Raw genomic sequence first — 22,529 nt, 5'->3', positions numbered from 1 at the left:
CACCACGACGCCTGAAACAAACCACTCAAAAATAGCAAAAATCTTTAGGCCAAATGCGGGCATTCCACATAGGAACAAACCTCTCCAAAAGTTAATTTCTTGCATATAACTTTGCCTTTACAAGTGCAACGAAGCCCTGATTTGAATGAGTAATTTTAGGTGACAGTTGCAACCAGAACTGCGCTCTCCAGAGCTGTGCCTTGAGCACGGGCACTCCTTTGGCACAGGGTACACCCCACTGCTTCAAAGCTGCCTTGTGCTTAGGTACCTGCGGTGCTCTCTGCCATAAACGAGGAGGTGCATTTAATTAAAGCCCTGATGTGTGCATTGTATTATCTCAAATTACCCCACAAAACATTCTCCATTAACTTCTCAAAATGCAGAACAGGCCATATGTACTTCACACAAGCCGTGGTTTAGCATTTTTCTCCACCCCCCAGTACAATATTCCCCACTGGAGTGAGAACATTTGAGCAGAAGTTTATTATTAGTACAGTTTGAACAAGAACTTAGTCCTTATTGGCACGTCTGGTTTGTGCTGTCTAGTAAACAGAAGTCAATTATATTAAGAACTTACCCAAATCCCCGAATTCAATAAGCACAATAACATTAACAAACCAATCTACCTTCAAATATACCCTGCCAAGAGTTCAAAGCCATTATGATGGACAACAGCATTCACAGGCAGTGACAAAAGCTTTGATCCGGGAAAGAAATATTGACCAACACGCTTTACTTCCAATGCACTCTCAATTCAGCTGTTTCGGTTCAAAACAAATGAAACCTTTGAATGCACATCAAAGTAATGTCCCAGGTAATTCATCTGACTGAAGTTAAATATCACTGCGAGAAAAATCCAGACACCATTTGCATGTGTCTCAGAAGGAAACCCTAACAAAGCAGTCACTTATTCTGTGGTGAGAGTGCCAGCAACAGCAGCCTGAGTCAAACAGTCTGGGAGCCACTGAGGGTGCGCAGAGCTCCACAGGCAGGTACCCCTGAGCACCCTGCAAACCTGCAGCTGCTCCCTGCTCCAGGCCCTCATTCCAAAATCACACAACCGGCCCAGCATCCCCTGGACACTGCTAAGCTGGAATCCTCACTAAGCAACCCCATAAAAGGCATTAACAAAATCGCTTTTTGAAAAGGGCATTTTGACCCACACTCTTAGATGCCATCAACAGCAGCAGAGAGCAGGGAGCGAAAGATGAGAGGTTATTTTCTCCCCACAGAAGCAGAATGCAGGAATGAATGCACCGTCTCTTCTGACATGGAGATGGACAGCAGCGAGATGGAAATAGAGTGAAACAACAAGCCACCCATTTTAGGCAATAACACTTCCAACAGGGATAAGAACTAAGAATATCCCTTGGGGAAGAGCTTATTTGAGACTGTCTTCAGCTTCCAAGGAGCACAAGGAAAGTTAACCAGCTCTCCGATCACCTTTTTCTAACAGTGGCAGCATACTGGCCATCAGACACAAGAAGGTACAGAGGGATCCACCCAACCAACCCTCCCCAGTACCATTCAGTGCCTCGTGAACCCCCCTGCTAAAGGCAAAGCTGTGTTTTATTGCCATTATTTAGCAAAAGTAACAACGAGACTGACAGCACCAACAGAATCTGGGTACAGCTTACAAATACTCGCTTCTATCTCAGGTAGAGTCAGCCAGCATCACTTGCTGCCAATCTGTATTAATCATTACCCAGCATATGTTTATTCAGCAACAACTCTTTAAAAAATGGATATTATTAAAAGATGACTATGGGGTGATACTTTGAGGCTTGTGGCTCAAACCAGCCCAAGTTTTAGATTTTTTTAAAGTTTTTTATGGCCAGTTTTCTTTTTCATGTGTCAGCATTGAACACATGAACATCAGAAAACGTCCTGCATGCTCCAAAAGGATGTTTGGTTTCTTACATGGGTTAAAGCTAACAATTCCAATGTAACTGTGGTGCCTGTGGGATGGATCACTTCACAAAATCTGTGAAGGTCTCCCTTCCACTGCAGACTTTGTCCTGTCCCTGCTATGTAAACTTTTGCACAATACGATAAGCTGGAAAAATTTGTGGAGTTTCTCAATGCAGCTGTAGTAGAATTTGACCTCAACTATTTACAATTTATTTAGATACACCATTCAGCAGCAGAAATCCTCTCAATTTAGCAAACCCACACTATATATGACATATACTGAAGATAGCAAGGTATTAGCACACATTCTACTGTCTATATGACATGCCCTTCAGACGCTGCTAAGTTTAAAAAGGAAGATTTAGTGTCTGCAGCTGAAAACCCCTGATTTGCATGCACAGCTGAAGCAGCATTTGATACAATGCAAGAATCCTTGGTGTCCTGTGCCAGCCATCCTCCTCTTTCACCTCTTCAGCTGTTGTGTCAGGCCCGTCCCAGGAAGGGGTGAGAGAAGAGCACTGCTGCTGAGAAATCAGCTTGCTCCAATCAGGTTCTGGCAGAGACAAGCACTGATTTCCTCTTCCCAGTCACATCTTGGTGGATAAAACTCTTATTTCCCCTCTTATATTCCATATATGATAGAAACACAAACTACTTTGAAAATGCTTAACAAAATCCTGTTTAATGAGTCAATGTTTCAGGCCTGGAAATTTCATACCTAGAAAAAAACTAACTCATCTTAAATCAAATACACCTGATAAAGCCTATCACTTGACTCATTCTAAGGTTTTGCCCCTGCATACTACTTACAAGTATGACACAGTACAGAGAGCTAGGCATAACTTGTGAGTCTTTCCCAGTACGCCTGCGAGGGAAATTAAGAATCATCGTGAACAAAGAGCCTGCATAGGGTGCATGCAGCAGAAACGACAACAAAAGCATCTTTCTGTACTGGACACTGCATTGAGTAAAGTCTCAGAGCACTAACAACTGTGTTCGTTTAGACCATATTTTAACTTCTGTAGCAAATGAATGTTGAACAAAAGAATCTATTTAGAGCAACCAAAGGATTTAATTTCAACTACTTATAATATATTGTTATTATCTAATGAATTGTGCTCTCAAAGAATGTCACTGATGAACATGAGGTACTTTGCTGTCTCTCTAGGATTGAAGAAATATTTGGACAAAATTATCTTCTTTTAAAATTAGAAAGGGACTGTTCAATTTCTAGTGGCTGATTGACTTCCCTCTGTAGTTACAGATAAAACTCATAAAATTACAGAGTGACATACTTTAAAAAGCCAGTCCAAAAGGAGGATGGGCTGTTACAAGTCGGATCAGAGAAACCTCTCACTGATCTGACTCTGGAAGTATATATAATATAAAAGTCCCACTCCATTTTAATCACTGCACAAACCCTACACTCTGACTGCCAACTTTGCTGTGCCAAGTCTAAAAAAAAACCCACCCAAAATGAGAATGAAACCCTACCAGTTTTCTCTACAGGAAAACAATGTAGTTTCGAAATGTTTAAGTGCAAATGGGCATGGGAAACTCTCAGCAGGCAGGAAAGAAAAGGATGAGAACACTTGTTCCTGCTCCCAGTGAAGCTCAGGGTGTTGTTACCCAGCCAGTGAGAGCAGGAACTGGCCTTGAGCACTCTGCACACCCCAGGAGAGAGGTGGTGTAACTCACTGGAACAGGAGGACTGCTCACCTCTCTGTAATCACAGGCATCCTCATAAAAGGGAGATTTTATCCTCTGCTGTACACCCAAGGTTTATATCAGAGTGTACAGAACATAGTGTTTAGGGAAACCAAATAATAGGAGATTTTTTGTTGGAAGTATGGTGGTTGGTGGAAAGTAGAGTGTTGTAGATGATGCTTAGATTCAAGGCAATGTGTTCAAACAGAGAAGGTATTTGCAGACATACTCAAAGATACTACACATAAATCTTCACTCTTGTAGAAGCGAGACCTCAAAAGATTGCTCATAACCTCTAAATCAGCTAAAGAGCTGACAGATGCTTTTTCTCATTCACAAACTTCCTTCCTTTTACATTTCCTCCCCTTTACGCTGAGTCTATACATTTCACAGCTCTTTCTCTGTCAGAGAGGAATTAAGTGTAGGCTTTCAATGGAACTTCTGACTCACCTCCCTGATGACAACGAAAGAGTAACACAGGTAGCGATTCCTGCCTTGGAAGTCTCTTACTGCACACACAGAGAAGAGGGGCAGTTTCTGGGCTGTGCAGGGCAGGTTGCAGCTTCCTTTGGGTGCAGCACTGCTGGCTCCCAGAACCACCAACACTGCTCTGCCTTTCACTTAAGAGCTGGACTTGAGGACCCCTGTGGGATCAGGAATATTCTGTGACAGTGTCTGTCATGGGGATGCAGCTTGGCTTAGCTGGGGCTGCACCTGAGGCTGCTCAGCCACAACAGAACGCGAGTGTAAAATACACAACTTGTATGGTCATCTATAGGCTCTTCACCATGACGAAGTCCACAATGGAAAAGTGTCCTTTAGGACAGGGGTAGAAGCCCAGCTCCTGAAAACAATGGTCAATTTTTGTGCAATGAAAATGTGATACCGTGCAAAGACAGATTTTGAAAATCGCAACCAAAGACAGTGAGAAATGGTTTTGTATAACATGCTGCACTGTGGTAGGAAAAACATGGAATACTTTTCTCCTAGGCTAACCTAATCAAAAGCATCTTAATGACTTATTCTTAGGCTGCAACACGACCAGAAGGTCAGGGATTTGTGCAGGCCTGTTCTCTGTACTCAGATCCCTGGGAACTGCAGCTGGATCAGGAACACCGCTGTCCCTCTTGTTTGAAGGATAACTTCCTGAGCACAAGCCCCAAACAAGGCGGGAAACCCTGTCTCTGGTACTATCTTTAAAGGCAGGACAGCTTCCAACTAAATCATCCATTGCTTCCCATGGATGTACCCTTGGAATCCTGTTCAGGCACTCACATGGCCTATCCCAGCCTGACCATGACAACTGAAGGATGTCTCCTGAAACCATTCCTACTCCAGGCTACTAAAAAGCATCACTGCACTGGAGTTAAATCCACTTCATGGTCTAGCTGCCACTGCTATTTCTACTTCTCTGCGAGGTCTGAGATGGAGTTGGGTCCGTTCTGCCATAAAGGTGGGGAGTGAAAATTAAATTGAAACCCGACTGTGAACGCTCCTGTAGTGCAGAGTCAGGGCTGGCTGCAAACATTCCCTGCGACAGAAAACGCATCAGCTTTGCATCCTTGCTGCCCTTGCCTTGTGTGAGGCTGACTGGAAAGGTCAGGGTATATGAACAAACAGAAGGAAGTTTGTTTTCTTTTCCTGCGTTCGTGACACATCCGTCCTTGTAAATCTGGTGAGTTTCAGGGACAACAGGGATTTTTTGGACTAAATAAAGCAAGCATCCCTCAAAACAAGCTTCGGATTCTTTTTCTATGGCCATGCCCTGTATGTAGCCACTGATGTGAATGGAAGTCAGATCATAACTGTGGCATTTTGTTTGCGCTTGCACAGCAGAAGGCAACTGGGAATTGTGTCCTTTGTTTATAAGCACAACTTTAACTGGGATGACACTGAACTACTGAAAGAATCTGATTAACAGATAGAATACATCAATTTCCTGTAGTAAAGACTATCAAAGCCATCATTCTCATTTTCCACTTCTCTCACAGGAACTAAATAGTTTGATTTTTTTAATCAAACCAAAGCTTGTCTTTTTTACTTTGTTTTTATTAAAGACATCTCTACAATTATTTCATGAGAACGATTCTAGTCTTTTGTCTATTGTAAGGAAGCAAAAGGATTTATTTAGCTAAATTTGCATTCCCCTTTAACGTAATACTGGGGCTTTGTGCTACAGTGGATTAAAGCAGCATCTGTTCTTCTCTGGAAACCTGGAGTCAAATCACAGCAGTGCAGTGAAGTTGCCATCTCTGTCTGTACCCTAAATGGAACCTAAATAAAATTCAAATGGATTCCCAGAAGATACGAGAAGGACTATGTAAGTAAAATATTTTTGATTACTAAGTCTTGCTAAAAACGTCCATGATCAGCAACTGTTTTTGCATAACAAAGATGCATGAATTAAACAAAACCTGTATTTACATAATTTTTGACATAAAATGGCAATATACAGGATACTAAAATTAAATTTCCGAACACAGGGCTGATTCTGCTCTGGTAACTACACAGCCTTCCCAGGCAGCAGAAACAAAGCAGCGAACTCAGGAATATGAATTTGGCTTGTGGCCCATACCCTGTTTAAATACAAATGACATCTAAACAAAGCATGGTTCACTAAAGCAGTGTGCCAACACTCTTTCCCCCCTAACTCACGAGCCACCTCCTCATAATTCCACAAATTTAATGTAACACACAGAGCAATCAGGGCTCCACCTTAGTTACAGTTTCTGAGGTCTCCTGCTGTTCTGTCATTAAATAAACATAAAAAGAAATAATTGATTGACAGTTGCTGTGATTAAAGTATGCCTGACTCTGAAATTAATGATAAAATTACCATTGAGTCTAACAGAGGAAGAACCATGTAAATGCTGAAAGAGCAAAGAAATTGCACCCTGAAAGACCTGTATGGATTATGGTAAATCCTTGCAATGAAAAGGAAAAACAACCCAGACTCAGGCTATGGCGCTTCACTTTTTTTTTCAAGAATTCAATATCCAAAAATACAGTACCTTAAACCCTCCTTCGCCCCTCTCAGAATCCTGCAGGAACTGGAAGCCTCATGGCTCACTCAGAAAGCAACTCCTCACTTCCAGCACCGGTGTCCCAAGGTTTTGCTGGACTTTGAACACCAGTGGTGATGAACACCAAGGAACAGAAGTGAAATACATGAGCAGCTGTTTAATACCTTCAGGTAACCTCCACGAGTGCTGGAATCCACCACCAGGGCACCGACTACCTCTAGGCCAGCTTTTATTATTCAGCTCCTTCTCACTGGTGCTCAGGGCAGGCACAGTTTGCAGGCATCCTTAGAGCAATCACCCAAGTGTGCTAATCAGCTACACCACTATGAGATTTGCCTCTTCACAGAGCTGGAGCCTTGAACTGACATCTTTAGACTCCGGGGAAAACATCACCAGTATAAAGGTAAACTGTTGTTTTAAAGGAGATGCTCCACCCAAAGTCCTTGTGTTGCTCTCGAGGCCCTCAAAGGCATGAAACAATCCCAGTCTCCAAGCAATGGAAAAGTATCCTCCTCGTGAAGGATTCTCCCAGTACTGGGAGAAACACTTTCTACAGCCATATGAACAGATTCTCTTGAAAGACCTTTTGTTTTGCAAATCTGAAATGGTCATGGGATGAGAAAACCCATATAAGGCCATGAAATCCTAAGAAATCACTTCCCATTTCTCCAGAGGATCACCCAGCACCTTCTCCAGCAGAGGAGGTCTCCTTGTCTGGCAGGCACTCCCTGGATCCAGCCCCTGCAACCTTCCAATACAAGACTCTAACACGAACAACAAATCACAGTTACTGTTCAACTTGGTATTTGCACTTTTCAGGAGAAAAAAGGAATCTGTCAGTTTCCTTGCCTGAAAGCTACAAATTATTCCGTGAAACTGAACTGCGGTTGTTTATTAACTGCACCAGGGTTCCCAGAGGGCTCCTAAAGGGGGAAAGAAACTGAATGCTGTTGATACACGGAGTACTATGGTTTTCTCTGGTTAGCTCCAGATCTTGGATTACAACGAACTGTTTCAGATTAGTAGAAATAGGAAAAATAAAGGATGATAGATGGCTTTGCATGGGAAACCTGAACATTGAGCTTCTATTTAACCAGGAGAAAAACAGCCCAGCTGACTGCTTTGTAACAGTACTCTCAGTATCTTTCAGGAACTAGAACAGGACATCTCAACAGCAAAACCAAACCTGGTAAAAAAGTAGAAGTAAAATGGAAAATGGGTCATTTTATTCAGCATGGCCTGTAGTTCTCCCAAAGCACTCAATAGATGTAATGAATTTTGTATTCACATGAAGGATATCTGCCACAAGAATAGACACAGTTAAATACAACCATCCAAACTAAGTACTCAGCAATTCCTCTTTTAGCACATCAGGCAGAATAATCAAGCTTAACTGAAAGGAAGTGCATAGCAATGTGCAAATGGAGGAAAAAAGTCCAAAACAATGATGAATAACAGAATGTTACTGTGTAATAGGCAAATCTGTCACTAAAGTAACTGTTATGAATTATGTTTCTAGCAAGCCATGCAAAGGTAACATCACTTATGCAAACATTAACAACTCCGCACAGGAAACTTACATTATTCTTTTCCTTAGGGGTAAAAAATGGGCTGAAGGATCATTAAATGTATGACTAAACTGTACTATGAAACACTTTTATCAAAAACCATTTTGCCTTTTTTTTTTTCTAGAAAAGCAACTGCTGCATTCATACATAGTTACACTGAATCCAGTCACTTCCTCCTTTTATATTTTTCCACACATGCCCACACCCAATTTAAGATGTTTTCTATCTTTAGCTAAGTCAAATATTCCTTTAACAGTCGAACAGCACAGCATTTGGCTGAATTACTCGGTGGAATAAACTTCCACGATGCATCAGAGATAAATACATTTTGCAAGTGCATTGCAAGTGCAGGATAACTTTTTTAGTTTATCATAAATCCACAGCATCACGCCAGAAAAAAAAATCGTTTGTGCATGGAGTTTTCAAACAGCTCACGAACAGCTCTGCTGTACTTTTGACACGCATAATTTTGGTAGTTAGCAACATCATTACAATAGGGACTGTATGTGTTAACATGACAAATCCCACTCTGTTTCTCCTGTGTCAGTTATTCAAGTATCTGTACTTTAAAGACCTTTGAACTAAACTTTTTATTTTCTTTTATTTTCTGGCTGAAGGCACGAGTGGCAAATGCTGATTTACGCTTCTGAGTGTCACACACCTTCCCATGTAGCCAGGACAAGGCCAGGTCTCCGGCCAGCACCAGACACGGGGAACAGCCTGTACCAGAGCTCTGCAGTAAAACTCACTCTGGTTTGACACAAATCATGTGATTCCTTGCTCTCTCCCGAAAAGCGGTGTTTACACATCGGTGTCTGGAGCGGCACACGCCAGGGCAGCTCACAGCCTGCTGCCACAGCTCCCGGTTTATGGCTCTGCCTGTCACCCACAGCCAGCACCGCTTGGGACGCGGTTAAACCACGGAGACGATTTAACCCTGGGCTCCTGCAGGGCAGACAGAGCCTCCGCCTGTCCCCGCTCCCGAGCCGGGACACGGGGAACGAGCTCCCGATCGCCGCGACCCGGAGACATCCCGGGGACAACGGGGATGACGCCAAGGACAACTCCCAGGGACAGCGGGGGCGATCCCGGGGATAACCCCGAGAGACAGCCCCCAGGGACAACAGGGGTGACCCCAGGGACAATATCCCCCGGGACAAAAGGGTGCCCCCGGTGCCAGCCGGACGCGCCCATCCCATCCTCCCGCACCGCCCCATAGCGAGCCCGGGCAGCGGCGGCGTTGGCGGCGCGGAGCCCTTTGTGCGGCAGCGGCGGCGCGGGGGCCACCCCCGCACCCCTCGGCAGCGCTCACCAGCTGTCCAGCTCCAGCTCCAGCAGCGACTGGGTCCGCTCCGAGCTGCAGTGCAGGCACCACATGGCCGGGCCGGAGTGTCGGGCGGGGAGCTCCGCGCCACCATAGCCGCCCCTCGGGCCGCCCCGCCCCGCGCCCGCTCCCCTCAGCCGGCCGCGGCGGGGCAGGGAAACGGGCAGAGCGCACGCGTGGAGGGCGGGATTCTCGGGAAAAGCGTGGCTCCCCTCGCTACAGCAGCCCTCACCGTGCCCGGGGGCTTCTCGGGCCGGGCTCCAGCGGGCACGGTTCTCCGAGGGTTTCCCTCACACCCCTCACCGTGCCCGGGGATCTCTCGGACCGGGCTCCAGCGGGCACGGTTCTCCGAGGGCTCCCCTCACACCCCTCATCGTGCCCGGGGATCTCTCGGACCGGGCTCCAGCGGGCACGGTTCTCCGAGGGCTCCCCTCACACCCCTCACCGTGCCCGGGTCTCCTGGACCGGGCTCCAGCGGGCACGGTTCTCCGAGGGCTCCCCTCACACCCCTCACTCTGCCCGGGGATCTCTCGGACCGGGCTCCAGCGGGCACGGTTCTCCGAGGAATCCCCTCACACCGGCAGCTCTCACACCCCTCACCGTGGGCGGGGGCCTCTCGGGCCCCCGACAACAAAATAGCAACACCCTCCCCACAGCTTTACACCCCGTAATAACACAACAAAGCTCCGCTGGCCGCTCTCTGTAGTTTGGGGAAACTTTATAGTCAGGAACTGAAAACGTCGCTCAGGGGAAGCGGGTGCAAGGAGGAGCACGGCGCAAATCCGTGCGTTAAGACATACCTCGTATTTATACATCCCATGAGGGCTGATCGCGTCCTTCAGGGTGGTAAAAAAGAATCGAGGCAACTTTAGTTAAACCACCCTTAAACATTTGCATGGAGCGTGCGTTTTGCATAGTTTCCTAAGGAAGCATTTAGGCATAGATTCCAATAAGGCTGGGTTTTAACTAGCTTTCAGTGAAACTCAAACACGTTAAGGAAGGACACACCTACACCGGCTGTTTTAATAAGGAATGTCACTGCAAGACTCTAACCAGAGACTATTTACGCTGCAATGCCTGCTTTCAACATCTAATGGTTATCCGGGCAGCCTCTTCCCCGCAGAACGTCTGGGATCCACAACCCCACGTTTTTCTGGTCCTGACTCAATGCCTCCTGCATCAAGCTCCGTCTCCGCTTGTAAACAGAGACAAATCCAAAGCAGACACAAGCAGTTCCCAAAAGTCAACTTCTCCTTCGGAAACTAAGTTTCCATTTAGGAACCAAGTGCAGACAGTTTCAGCGTGGGCTGTGAAGGAGACGTATTGGAAAGGGCGGCTGGAAAGCTCTGACCTCAAAAGCAGTCACAGAATTTTCTGAAGAATGTGCTTTTCTGAAGCCACTTCAAACGCAATCTTCCTTCTATAGATATGATCAAGCTAGATCAGCAAATAACCAAGCAATACAAACACATCCCATTCCAAACACTGCGTGGATAATTGTTACAGATGGCTTTCCCCCGATCAATGTCAAGCATCGAGAATTGCCAATTTAGTTTTGACCATCCTGGTATGAAGTTTTTGTGAGATCACTTCTTCCTTGAATATGTCATTAAAATTTAAAGTAGAGATTAAATGCCCGAATCATCTACACATTTAAGATCTCGCATGTATTCTAACGGGGGGAATTAAACACAGAAAAACAAATTCTTGCTGCACTACTCAGACAACATTGTGGTTTCTGAGTTGAGGCAGCCTGATGCAGTTATTTTTGGAGGGATTTTTTGTGAATGTTTCAACATTCCAAAACCATTTAAATTCAACCATAATCAATAGCGTGCATTCAATTTTCCCTCAGGTAAAAATAACTGTAATCCACACCACACAATCCACCCTGTCTCAGGTGGTGATTTAGCAGAGATCTCTAAGTCTGTGACTTCTTAGGACAATTTTTGGTGGCACGTAGCTAAATTTCTTTGCCATCCTGACAGCAGAGGTGCCGAACACACAGAGCTGATGCTCCAGGCCCCAGAACACAGGGGCTGAAGAGGCTCTTCTGCCAACACAGAGCCAAATGCAGGCTTCTGTAGCACTTTACTGATCTGCACTTTGCATAGGAAGCTTTGGCAGAACTAGTAGGATGTATATTCCCTGTTGTCCTCCTGCTGCTATTTTTGACACCTAACTAGCATTAGAGTTGCCACTAAGATATTGTAGAAATACGTAGTGCAGCATAAGGCGGTCAAAAAGTAACTTTTCATGTCCTACTATCCTTATTCCCAGCAATTTGTTGGAGCCCAACTAACAGCACAACACAAAGTGATCTTTGCTCCGTTAGATCAACTTGACTTAAACAAAAATGAAGGATCTGGGAAACCTCTCCCAAGAGGAAGTAAACAAAGATTTTAAAGCATGATTTTACACTCTCCAGACCAGCCCAGAAGTGTGAGGGAAATAATTGTGAAGCAAGGGGGCTGGCTGACCACAGGAAGAGCTTATTGTGACAAGCAGCTCACTCACTGCAGCTGATGCTTCATTCATTTTGGACCACTGCAGTTTCCAGCCAGTTGCCCAACAAACAGCACTCTCAAACTACAATATCTCAGCAGTGAATTACTTCCTCAGACCATTCAATCCTGCCTGCTAAAGCCAACCCTATTTTATTTCTAATACAGAAATATAATTAAACCTTAGATTAAACGCAACACTGAAATTTCGGCTTATCCAGTAATTTACATAAATCACTGCTATTTAATGTGTTAATGGCTAAAACAAAGTTTATAAACCCCCAGAGTGCAAGAAACTCAATTTGTAATTATGAGCACACAGCAATTTGTACAATATGCCATCTAAATCTACAGTAATTATGACCCTGCTTAAAGGGTAATTCCCAACTTAATCACATTTAATACACCATTATTTCCAAGATCTGAAAAGGCTGGAAAATAAGCATTTGTCTTGTATTTTGCTTGAATAAAAGTAAAGGGTTACACAGGCAAAAAAGCCCAAGAAAAACCCAACCCCCCCCCCCCCCCCAAACCCCCAGAAGAAATGGCTGGGGAGTAGTTTTCTTCCTGCAGAGTATAAATACAGCCATGCAGCATTGTACAATAAACTGCATATACAGGTCAAAATGCCTGTTATTCCTTTCACAGTGGGATTTGGGGGGATATTAACGAAAAAAAAATATGCTAACCCATGTGGATCCTCTGCTTCCCATCTCTCCATGGTGAATTCTCTGTTTCTCATGCTCTCCCTCCACCCATACTTACCTGTACACCAAGTATGCAATAAAAAAGATTGGGATAGGTCAGTTTCAAGGATGCACAGCACAACCCTCTTTCACATGATTTCCTTCTGGTGCACAGTGAGAACTATCAGCCAACAGTAATTGATCCTCTAACCACATAAAACAACATAATGTTCCCACATGAGCTGGAATTACATGGGAATTCTCAAGTATGCCAGGGAATTCTTCAAAAGCTAACATGCTCCTGCGCTCATCCCAGTTTTCTGTTCCCCTAAAGTGGATTTATCTTCTCTCATACACATTTCTGCATTTTCCGTGGCTCTGCACTAGATTATTTTATTTTTTAATGCCAACACACAAAAATCAGCATAAAAACAATAACTACAACTTCAGTTCATTTTTAAAACTGAACTTATAAAGCCTTTGGCAAACACATCTGGGAAAAGGCTTTATGCTGTCAGTTGCTACGGAGTAGGCAAAACAATGATTCTTTGTAGTCTTTTTTGCTCTCCAAAGAACAAACCCAAAGTCTATTTAAGGCAAAGGAAATCTTCACTGATTTCAAGGGTTTGGAGACTCAAAGTGGTACTTTTCATCCATCTATCTCAAAGCCCCTCAACCTTTACAAAACCTAAACAAGATTATTGCTGTGTGAATGATGGGCATACTGAAGCATAAAGATTATGAACCATAGCAGAGGAAAATTCGAGTAATTTCTCTCACTTGCCTTGCAGATCAGTGGGAGAACTAAAAGTGAAACAGATCTATCTACACATCCTGCTTCTTTATCCCCTCCCACAAAACCAGATGCTGCGCTCTACAGAGGGAGGACAGATCAGGGTGTGTTGTTGGCCCTCGAAAGAAACCTTGCCAGAGAAAGGCTGTGCTATCCAGCAAAGTCTCTCCATACCCTGGCCAGAAGATTTGGATAAGAGCAGCGATTTTGGAACAAAAAAGGAAATTCCACATGATAACAAGGCTTCAAAATGCTAAGACACACTGATGTACCAAGGCTGGAGCATGCAAACCAGGCAACTCTGCAAACTACAGCGAGTTATGAAGCACGTATACAAAAATCTCAGCGCTGAGAGAAACAATGCCTAAAGAGGCTTAGACTGCAGTCAAACCATTAGACCAGAGCCAGGATTCCTGACTGAAAATTCCCTGCTGTCACTACTCTGACCTGGTTTTGTCCCTCAGAGTCAGTAGTTGATCCTACAAACCCTTACTTGTGCTAGAAGCTATTGTAAACTGTATTAGTGGTGCACTATAACACTGCCTGACTATTTACATCCACGGCAACAACACTGGGAAAAGTAACATTAGGCAGAGCTTTTCTGAACACGATTTAGGTGCCTCTCAGACAGCTCTGAAATGCTGCTCACACTGTTCTGAGCTGATGTGTTCATCCTCTGGCCCTGCCTCTGCCCCCCACAGTGCAGCTCACAGCAAGACACAGTTTTGGTTTTCCACAAAATTAATCCATTACCAGATAACTACATTTCATTATAACACTATTGAGGGATTTAAAATTTCTCTTAACAGATCCATGGGCACATGGAACAGTTTTCTGTTTAGTTGATTTTTGGTTTTTTTTTTTTTTTTTTTTTTTTTGGTACAAATACCAAGTACCTCCCTTTGAAAAGAATTTAGCAGAGGCCTTTCTGCAGCTGTCCCTGTTGCTGCCACTCACCCCAGCAGTGAAACGATACCTGAGAAGCAGAAGCTGCAAGGAAGATCAGTCAGCACTGAGCGGTGGTTCTTCACGAGGAAACATTTCCTTTACATAGATCCATGGACAGAAGGATAGTGGATGCTTGGAAATCCCCCAAAGGCAGTACAGAGTTTACCAAGGAGCCAGAGAGCCCCCTTAGAAAGAAGTTCATCTGGAAGCCAAGAAAGCCACTCTGTTCACCAGAAATCATACACAGAGTAAAAGGGAAAAGGAAATCTCTAATCTGAATCTGTGGGGCAATAAAGGCAGGACTCTGTACCAGGAATATAAAGTGACTGCAATTATAACTGCTGATACCATTATATGTACAAAACCCCTTTGTCCTTTCCGAGTGAGATACGTGCAAGGGTGGCTCCTTCATTCTCCTCACGTGGAGTAGCACCTTCTCTGCGGAATCCAGAGCTCCCACAGCCCAGCACACACCTAAACATTTGCAGCACCAGGTCACTGGGTCCCTGTGGCTGCGTGTTTGGTGCCACTGCTGAGCAAGGGTGGTGGGCACCGAGCCCGTGGGGATCAGGATGGAGAAACTCAGGACCTAAGGAACAAAACCAGCAGGCCTCACAGAGGGAAAGCTGAAACCAAGGGCTCCCCATTCCACACTGTTATTTAGCCATAATAAAAGACTGAAAAAAGTAATTGTTACTGAATAAAATATCTTGCAAGGAATTTGGCCAGAAAACACATGTTGAGATGATACAAAAAATGCAGGTGGCAAATACACCTTGGGTTAATGCTCTTGAACACCCTGTGTAAACCAACTGAACCCAAATCATCCTTTAAAAATATTCCATACCAGAAGGTTCCTCAGAGCTTTCTCTTTCGTCCTGCTTTCATTTCATGGCAGCAATAATGTATTTTCTGCAAAAAGCATTTCTTTGGGATTAATGGCAGCTGAGATTAACACTGCTTAGTTATGCTTCCTGTCATCAACATCTCAAAAGCTCTCCATCCCCAAGAAAAGCACAATTATGTTTACTTGATATTTAATGTTTTGGTGGGGTTTTTTTTCCTGTTTGAACAATTCATACATTTAGTGAGATGAGCGAGCTTCAGTGCACACACTAAAATCAAGTAGAAAGACACATGACTGATTTAACTTTTTTTTAACTAATATTTTCCACTCCTAAAAAACATAGAATTGTGCTTCTTTGAGCATGTATGTGAAAAGAACTATAAACCCCACAGATAGTGGCTGAAAGCTTGGGAACGTAATTACTATTTAGCATTAAAATAAATACTGGAATGTTGCTACTTTAGATTCTGGACAGAACTGTCTCTCCAGCAGCATTTGTGACATCTGGCTCAGGATGATGTGCTGCTCTCCGAGGTCATGTGTGCAGTGCATGCCATGCAGAAGGACATATTTTCCATGAGTGCCTTTCTGCAGGCACCATTCGAAACCAAGGAATTTTTCTACTTGATGCTCAGACTGTGTTACAGTTGTTTATTTTGATAGCAACCACCAACTTTAAACTGTCAGTCAAATGACAAGCATCACTGCCATTCCCGTATATAAATAATAATTTTTAAAAAATTACCCAGAACCAGTTTTAAGGTAAAGAAATCACTTTTTCACTAACTGCATATTTAAACACATGGGTAAAAATAAGGTTGGTTATAAGGGAGGTCTTATTATTTACTTAATGTAGTTAGATTTAAAGGCATTTCAGGAAAATATTTTCATGGCTTCTGTATTAGTGCATGGCTGTGCAATGCAACTACTTTTAAATCCAGAAAAATATTTATCTACACTCCCATTTTGTCAAATCCATCAGCACTGAGATGCACTGCAGTGCTCAGATAGAAGACTTGATTAAAATGCAGAGATATTTAAACACCTCCTTTTGCCATTGCACATCCCTCAGCTGATCCTGCAGGAGACTGTGCCACCATTGGTGTCCCTCTCCATAAAATGCAGCAGGAGTGCAAAGGGTGGTCACCATGGAAAACCAAACCAACAAACCCACATTCCCCAGCAGTGATCATGCAGCAGAATGAGTTCTGGGCTAAGGTTACCCTCTACAGACACAGAACAGGGAACAGCTGTGTGTGTGTGTGACACCGCTGTGCTAACACAGCTCAGCCTCCACTCACTGACTTCAGTCCATGGACCACACTCAAGAACTGTAAAAACTCAATCCTAGCTGAAAGTAACAACAAATGTTGACCTTTTCCGTGGTAATCTTTATAGGGAATAGAAACTTTAGTGGTGTGAACAAAAACAGGAGTGGAAGCAAGAACAACACACCTTGGAGAAACAAGGAATGAAGAGCATAAAAAAAGGAATATTTTTGTTCCTGTTTTGTTCCAGTGCCCTCTCTATGGAACACACTGAACTCTCAGATAAAGGCTGAGCAGCTCAGGCTGCTCTCACAAGGGAGACAGGGCACCTCTGCCCATCCTGCCCGAGCTCTGGGCACAGCAGGGCTCAGACAGGGCACCAGTGTGTGCCCACTGTTCCACTGGCTGCTCCAGGCAGCTCCCAGTCCCAACCATAACCTGCAGACACACCTACTGTCCATCCCTCTGAACCTGGAATGAGAGGAGAGCTGTAAAAGGGTAGGATAACACTGCATTGTTTTTCCATCCGCTGTTAAACCAGAGGGAAGAAGTGATGAGAAAATATCAAATCTAAATGGCACCGCTGCATTTTGCATGCAATGCATTAGGGACTGAGAGGGGGGCATTTATTACTACAGAGTGATCAATCCAAGCATAAGGAGACAGGTATTTGTTGTCTGGCACCAGTCCTGCTGAGTGTGCCAGTCCAGAGCACACGTGACACCTTCACATTGTCTCCTCTATCAGGCTGACCTACACAGCCTGGAAAGGGAAAAAAGGACCAGGAAAACCCCTCTTTCCAACTCCTTGGTGCAGAAAACTAATTACATTTGCCAATATGTTAAATGGAAGAAGAAATGTGTGTCCCCAGTGTTAGATCTATGGGGAACACCCAGATTTGCCTTAAATCTCTCCAAGGCACACTTAGGAAAATATCAACAGAGGAAACAATTTGCACACGAGTATGCACAGTAGATCTCTGTTCACAGATGAACAGGATATATTTTATTTCCTTTTGGAAATGCATAACTCCTAATTTTTCTAACAAGAGTTATACTTTGGCACAACGGCATACTGACTAAAGACATCAAGGGGCTGAATTTTCATCTTTTAAAATTGTTACTTATTGCAGTCACTGATTTGAATCTGGATAAAAAAGCAAAGCATCCCTCTTGCCTTAAGGGGAGAACAGAATGATTTCACTGAATGGAACAAAGGGCAGCCTGTGACACATCCTCCTTTTACCCCCTCTCAAGGGGTACTTCCACACACCATCAACCACCACCTGCCCCACAAGGTGTGGGGTAAGGTACCTATACATAAACCAAAGCACATTTTAAATCACTACCTTCAAAAGGCAAAAATGGCAAAAGAAATCACATTTCTCATACTCAAAACAGAAAGGGGTTATTTTGCAATAAACTATGGCACAGAAGTGAAAATTCACTTTTAACTTTTGACTGACCTTTTGTCCTGTCACAGAAAAATGTAATGAATTAAGTCTCATCTAAATCTTAGACAAGAAGAAAATTAAAATCCATTATGCTAATTAATTACACGGGACAATTAAGGGTAGGCAGCCTTTCAAATGCAAACAGTTAATTTACAACCAGAACCACCCCAGTGTCCTAGGAAAAGCTGCTAACCAATCTGGAGATTAGGAACAGGAAGTAATTTGAAATGTGAATTCCTTTGCTTTACCATCACATGTTCTTTCCTCCCCTCACGCCCCAGTCTAGGTACCCATGCTAGGAACTCACAGTTTGTATCTTGGCAAATAAAACTACCCTGAGGCAATAAATGAGACGAAGAATGCATTGTAAATGGATGATCTTTGGCATCCACCTAAGATTACTCAGTGAATCAGTTTATATTAATGTTACGTATCTTCATCAATGTTCAGGAAACATACTCTGGACTCAAAGGGACTCCACTCTCTCCTCCTCCTCTTTCCCACTCTTCAACACACACAGGACTGCAAGAGCACTGGCAATTTAATCAATTTGTATTTCATGTTATTTGACCAGAGAGATTTCCTCCTTCTCTAGGGCAGAATTTATCCTGGTGTGCACAAAGCTCTGTTTGCCGCCAAGCCAGAAAACTGAATTACAAGAACAGCTTTATTTTGTTGATGGGATTGCAGAGGGGTGGCTGGGGGCAGAGCACGGCCAGTTCCTGGTACCAGCCACCACGGGCAGAGGATGATGGAGAGGAGAGGATGCAGTTCCAGTCAGGGCTGCTCTGTGGAAACCACAGCAGAAAGCTTTCCATCCTCCTGAGCCTGACAGGGGCTGACAGCACAGCTGAAGATGGAACAGGCTGTTTCAGGGATGGGGAGCCATCTAGAATCCTCACGGTGTTTCTAGTATGAACAACATTTTATGGCCTGTGGATCTGAGCTCCTATCCCAAACCAAAGTTAAAGCTAAGCTTAAGGTGTAAACTTGGCTATGGATGAGAGACCACAGCAGGGGAAGCCAAGGAAGTGGCACAACCTAACACCTGGTCACCAAACCCCTTCTCAGATCCTGCAGGTATTTAGCTCTTGAACAACCACCAGGATAAATTTTAGTCTTCGAATTCTCCCCTATGAATTCTCCAGCAGCATCAGAGAACGTCACCCAAATGTGATGTCCAGGGAGCAGGCCCCTGTGATCCATTTACAGTGCCAGAGGGACACAGAGAATGCTTCACGGTATCAAACCCCCCATCACATTCACCATGAGCATTGCTTTGGGTCTGAAGCCTGTAACATAAAACCAGCACATTGAGGTTTGCAACCCCGCTGCAATGATGGAAACAGCGGAGGACAAGCACTTCCGTGTTCAGTTATCAACTAAAAACCCTGTGTTTAATTCGAGGAAGAGGATTCTGACTTGCTAGAGACGAAGAAAAATGAAGATAACGGCAGCTCAACAAGAGTTGAAAACCTGTTCCATTTCCTTGATTGGATCACCAGCTTGGATATTATGCCATCTTTCGTTTAAATTATGAATTGCAAAGTAATTGAAATGTGAAGTATTGCCCATTCAGTTTAAAATTTAATCTCAAGAAATCCAGGAATACTTGATTTACCATTATTTTTCTTCCTCCCAAAAATACCACCAAAAGCAGAGAAATTAAGAACTTTTAATTTTGCAACTGCTAGTACCTGATACTCTCAACTGACAACTCAAAACCCTCCAGTTTTTACAGGGAGATGAGCACAAAATTTAGTAAAATAATTGCCCAAGCAGTGGAGCATGTCCAAAATGTATCAGTTGCTTGCTCTACAGTCGTTGCAGGAATTTCTCTGCCACATCATTCCACAGGCTTTTGTTACCCACCACAATGAGTTTCAACAAGTAACTCAAAACTGGCAGCAAAGATGCACCTTTATTTACAAGGTTCTCTTTCCATAAGGCATCTGCCGGTGCTCAACAGATATGAGGTCATTCATTTTGCTTTCAGTTTGCTTATAAAGCCGGCAGAGCCTGCCCTGATGTTCTTTAGTGATGTTTTCTTACATTTATTTTATATTAAATATCTACTTACAGCATATTCTAGCTATTGGGGTGAAGGTATTGATAGCAAGAAGGCGTTTGTTGTGGTGTGGGGTTTTTTTAGTCGTCAGATTAGCTTTCTCCAATGGAAAAATACTCAAAGCATCCCTTTTTCTACTGTCCCAAAACCTCCCCCATAACCCAGAAGGAATGAAACAGCCAGACAGTCCAAGCTGGAGTTATTTCCAATGGAATCTTTTTGAAATTCCCAGCAAGCAAGTACATTTTGAACAATGTGGAAAGATCACCTGATAGACAATCCAAAACTCTGATTTATTTTCCTGGAATGGATAGTGCCAGTGGCACCAACAGAGCTGTTCCCAGGAGAGAAGCAGTTTAAAGTTCCTGCCATTATCATGCAGTGACACCGAGCTGAGAGCTGGGATTTGGGGTTTGGTTAGGTCTGAAGAAAACACACACCAGAGCAGCAGCACAGCTCTCTGTGTCAGGGTTGTTGAGAGCAAGTTCCAGTTTAGGACTGTTGACAGGAAGAAGCACTATTAACACTGAGGAAAGGTGACAGAATATTCAGGGCTCGCCTTCATCTACACCTCCCCTAAAACACAACCTTGAGAGCTCTGACAAAAACCTGCCTGTCCACAGACCTGCATTTACCCTCCTGACAATACAAACAAATATAAGCAGAGCAAAAAAGAATCCCAGGCATTCAAAATGGAGCACACTGAATTCAAACCTCGTTGCAGCAATATTCCATGCAGGATCAATATACTTCAGAGGAGAAATCTGCTGAAAATCCCTGCATATGCTGTCCATGGCATAATGCTACAGTGGTGATGTACACCCTTCAATTATTTCACTTCTAAAAATGAAGGATTAATTATTTTAAACCTGATAAAGCCCAGACACTTCTGCAAAGTTTTCAAATAAGTATAACTTCTTGGCTGTGATGAATTTTATCACACTAAGAAAATCACCACAGAAAAATCTCAGGGACTCATTCTTTACTCAGGCCAAATCCACCTGCATGCCAGATTTTCTCCACCCAGAATGAAGTTTTCCTTAAAAAACTCAGCTCTGTACTAAGAGGGCTCCCCAAGCCCGCGTCCTCACACACTCCAACTCCACAGAAAGCATGACTCTACAAGTATGAGATATGAACAGCAAAAGGGAGGCAATGAGCTTTCCAAAAAGTTCAGGGGGTTTTATTTTGGAGAAGATATCCTCGCATTTATGCTCCCAGAACATGCTGACTCACATGTACAGCTGGAGCCGGCAGAACAGCATCTCCCTCGGAGGTGACAATCCCCTCTGTGTTTGTGAAGGAAGCAGAGAAGATCTGAATTTGCATGAGAGGAAAAGCAGCAGAACTCGGAGCTAAAAGCAGCTAACCAGGCTGTCTGGATGTGTGGTCACCACAGCCAGAGCTCTGCTAGAGGAGAGGAGTTTGGCAAAGTCCCAGATGGGGAACAAACGCCTGGAGCAAGTCAGGCTGTGCGAGGGAAGCACCCGGAAACACACTGGATGTTGCGAGTCTGCACCGTTCAAAACACAATTTAATCCATTTACCAAAGCCATTAGAACGTTTCCCTCTGGGTGAAAGACAAAGGCACAAAAAGCATCTCCTCTTGGCTCGTTTCTGTGAAGTGTGGTCAGACGTACTTGCATCAAGAGGCCAAACAAAAATGAGCACGAGGCTGAAATTAGGTCTTCCTGGCTGCTCTGGTAAAAGAATTTAGGATGTAATTTTTATTTTAAGTATACACTGCTAGTAGGTGCATTAGCCATGTTTTGAAAGTTTTTCTTCTCTGCACCGTTCTCTCTTTTTGGACCCCAGTGGATTTATTACAACAAAACCACCCAGACTCTGTGCTGTCAACACCGCAGTTATATAAACCCGATCCATTTCATTTGTTGTGCTCAAAGCCCAGCTACTGCAGCCAGTTTGGAAACAATACTAATATTCCATGGGCTCAAACAACAGGAACATCAGCTCCAAGGGAGCAGCCTGCTCAGCAGCTGCCACTGCTGGGCATGGGAAGAGGAGGGGGATGCTGATCTTTACCATTATTGCTCCATTTATGGCATAGCATGCCATAACATGCATCAGGTAGAAACCCCAAATCTGTGTGCAGCTCTTGGGAACTGCTCCTGAAAACCTCTAAATCTAAAGCTCTGTAAGGAGAAAGCAATCTCAAAACTGAGTGAGGGAAAACAACCTCTTCATCTGATTCTATTTAAATGGCGCAAAATAATATGGATTCTTCAATTAATTAGAGTAAAATAGATAAAGGTTATGATTCCCAATAAAAGGCTCAACACGGATGTGTAATTTTGGTTTGCAGCATGGAAAGGCTGCAGTATAAATAATCCAAGTGACCTTTCAGGTTGAACCAAGCAACATGGTGCCATAATTCCTCATGCAGGATAAAACCACCACAGAGCTGACAG

General features: G+C 43.8%; 1 protein-coding gene across 8 annotated transcripts in view; it reads right to left on the bottom strand.

The window, feature by feature from the left end:
* IQSEC1 (IQ motif and Sec7 domain ArfGEF 1) overlaps positions 1-22,529 on the bottom strand; it is a 266,555-nt gene that overhangs the window by 46,149 nt on the left and 197,877 nt on the right. The window contains exon 1 of one of the 8 annotated variants that reach the window (XM_040076683.1): positions 9,522-9,655. The exons of the other annotated variants lie outside the window; for them this stretch is intronic. Within the exon in view, the coding sequence (XP_039932617.1) occupies positions 9,522-9,586 (65 nt within the window). The 5' untranslated portion in view covers positions 9,587-9,655. Of the gene's footprint in view, positions 1-9,521; positions 9,656-22,529 lie in introns of those variants that run through there. 8 annotated transcript variants of the gene reach the window in all.

Source organism: Hirundo rustica, chromosome 12 (genome assembly GCF_015227805.2).
Source record: "Hirundo rustica isolate bHirRus1 chromosome 12, bHirRus1.pri.v3, whole genome shotgun sequence".
NCBI lineage: Eukaryota > Metazoa > Chordata > Aves > Passeriformes > Hirundinidae > Hirundo > Hirundo rustica.
Note: the sequence above shows the minus strand (reverse complement) of the source record. Positions and strands in the feature narration are given on the sequence as shown.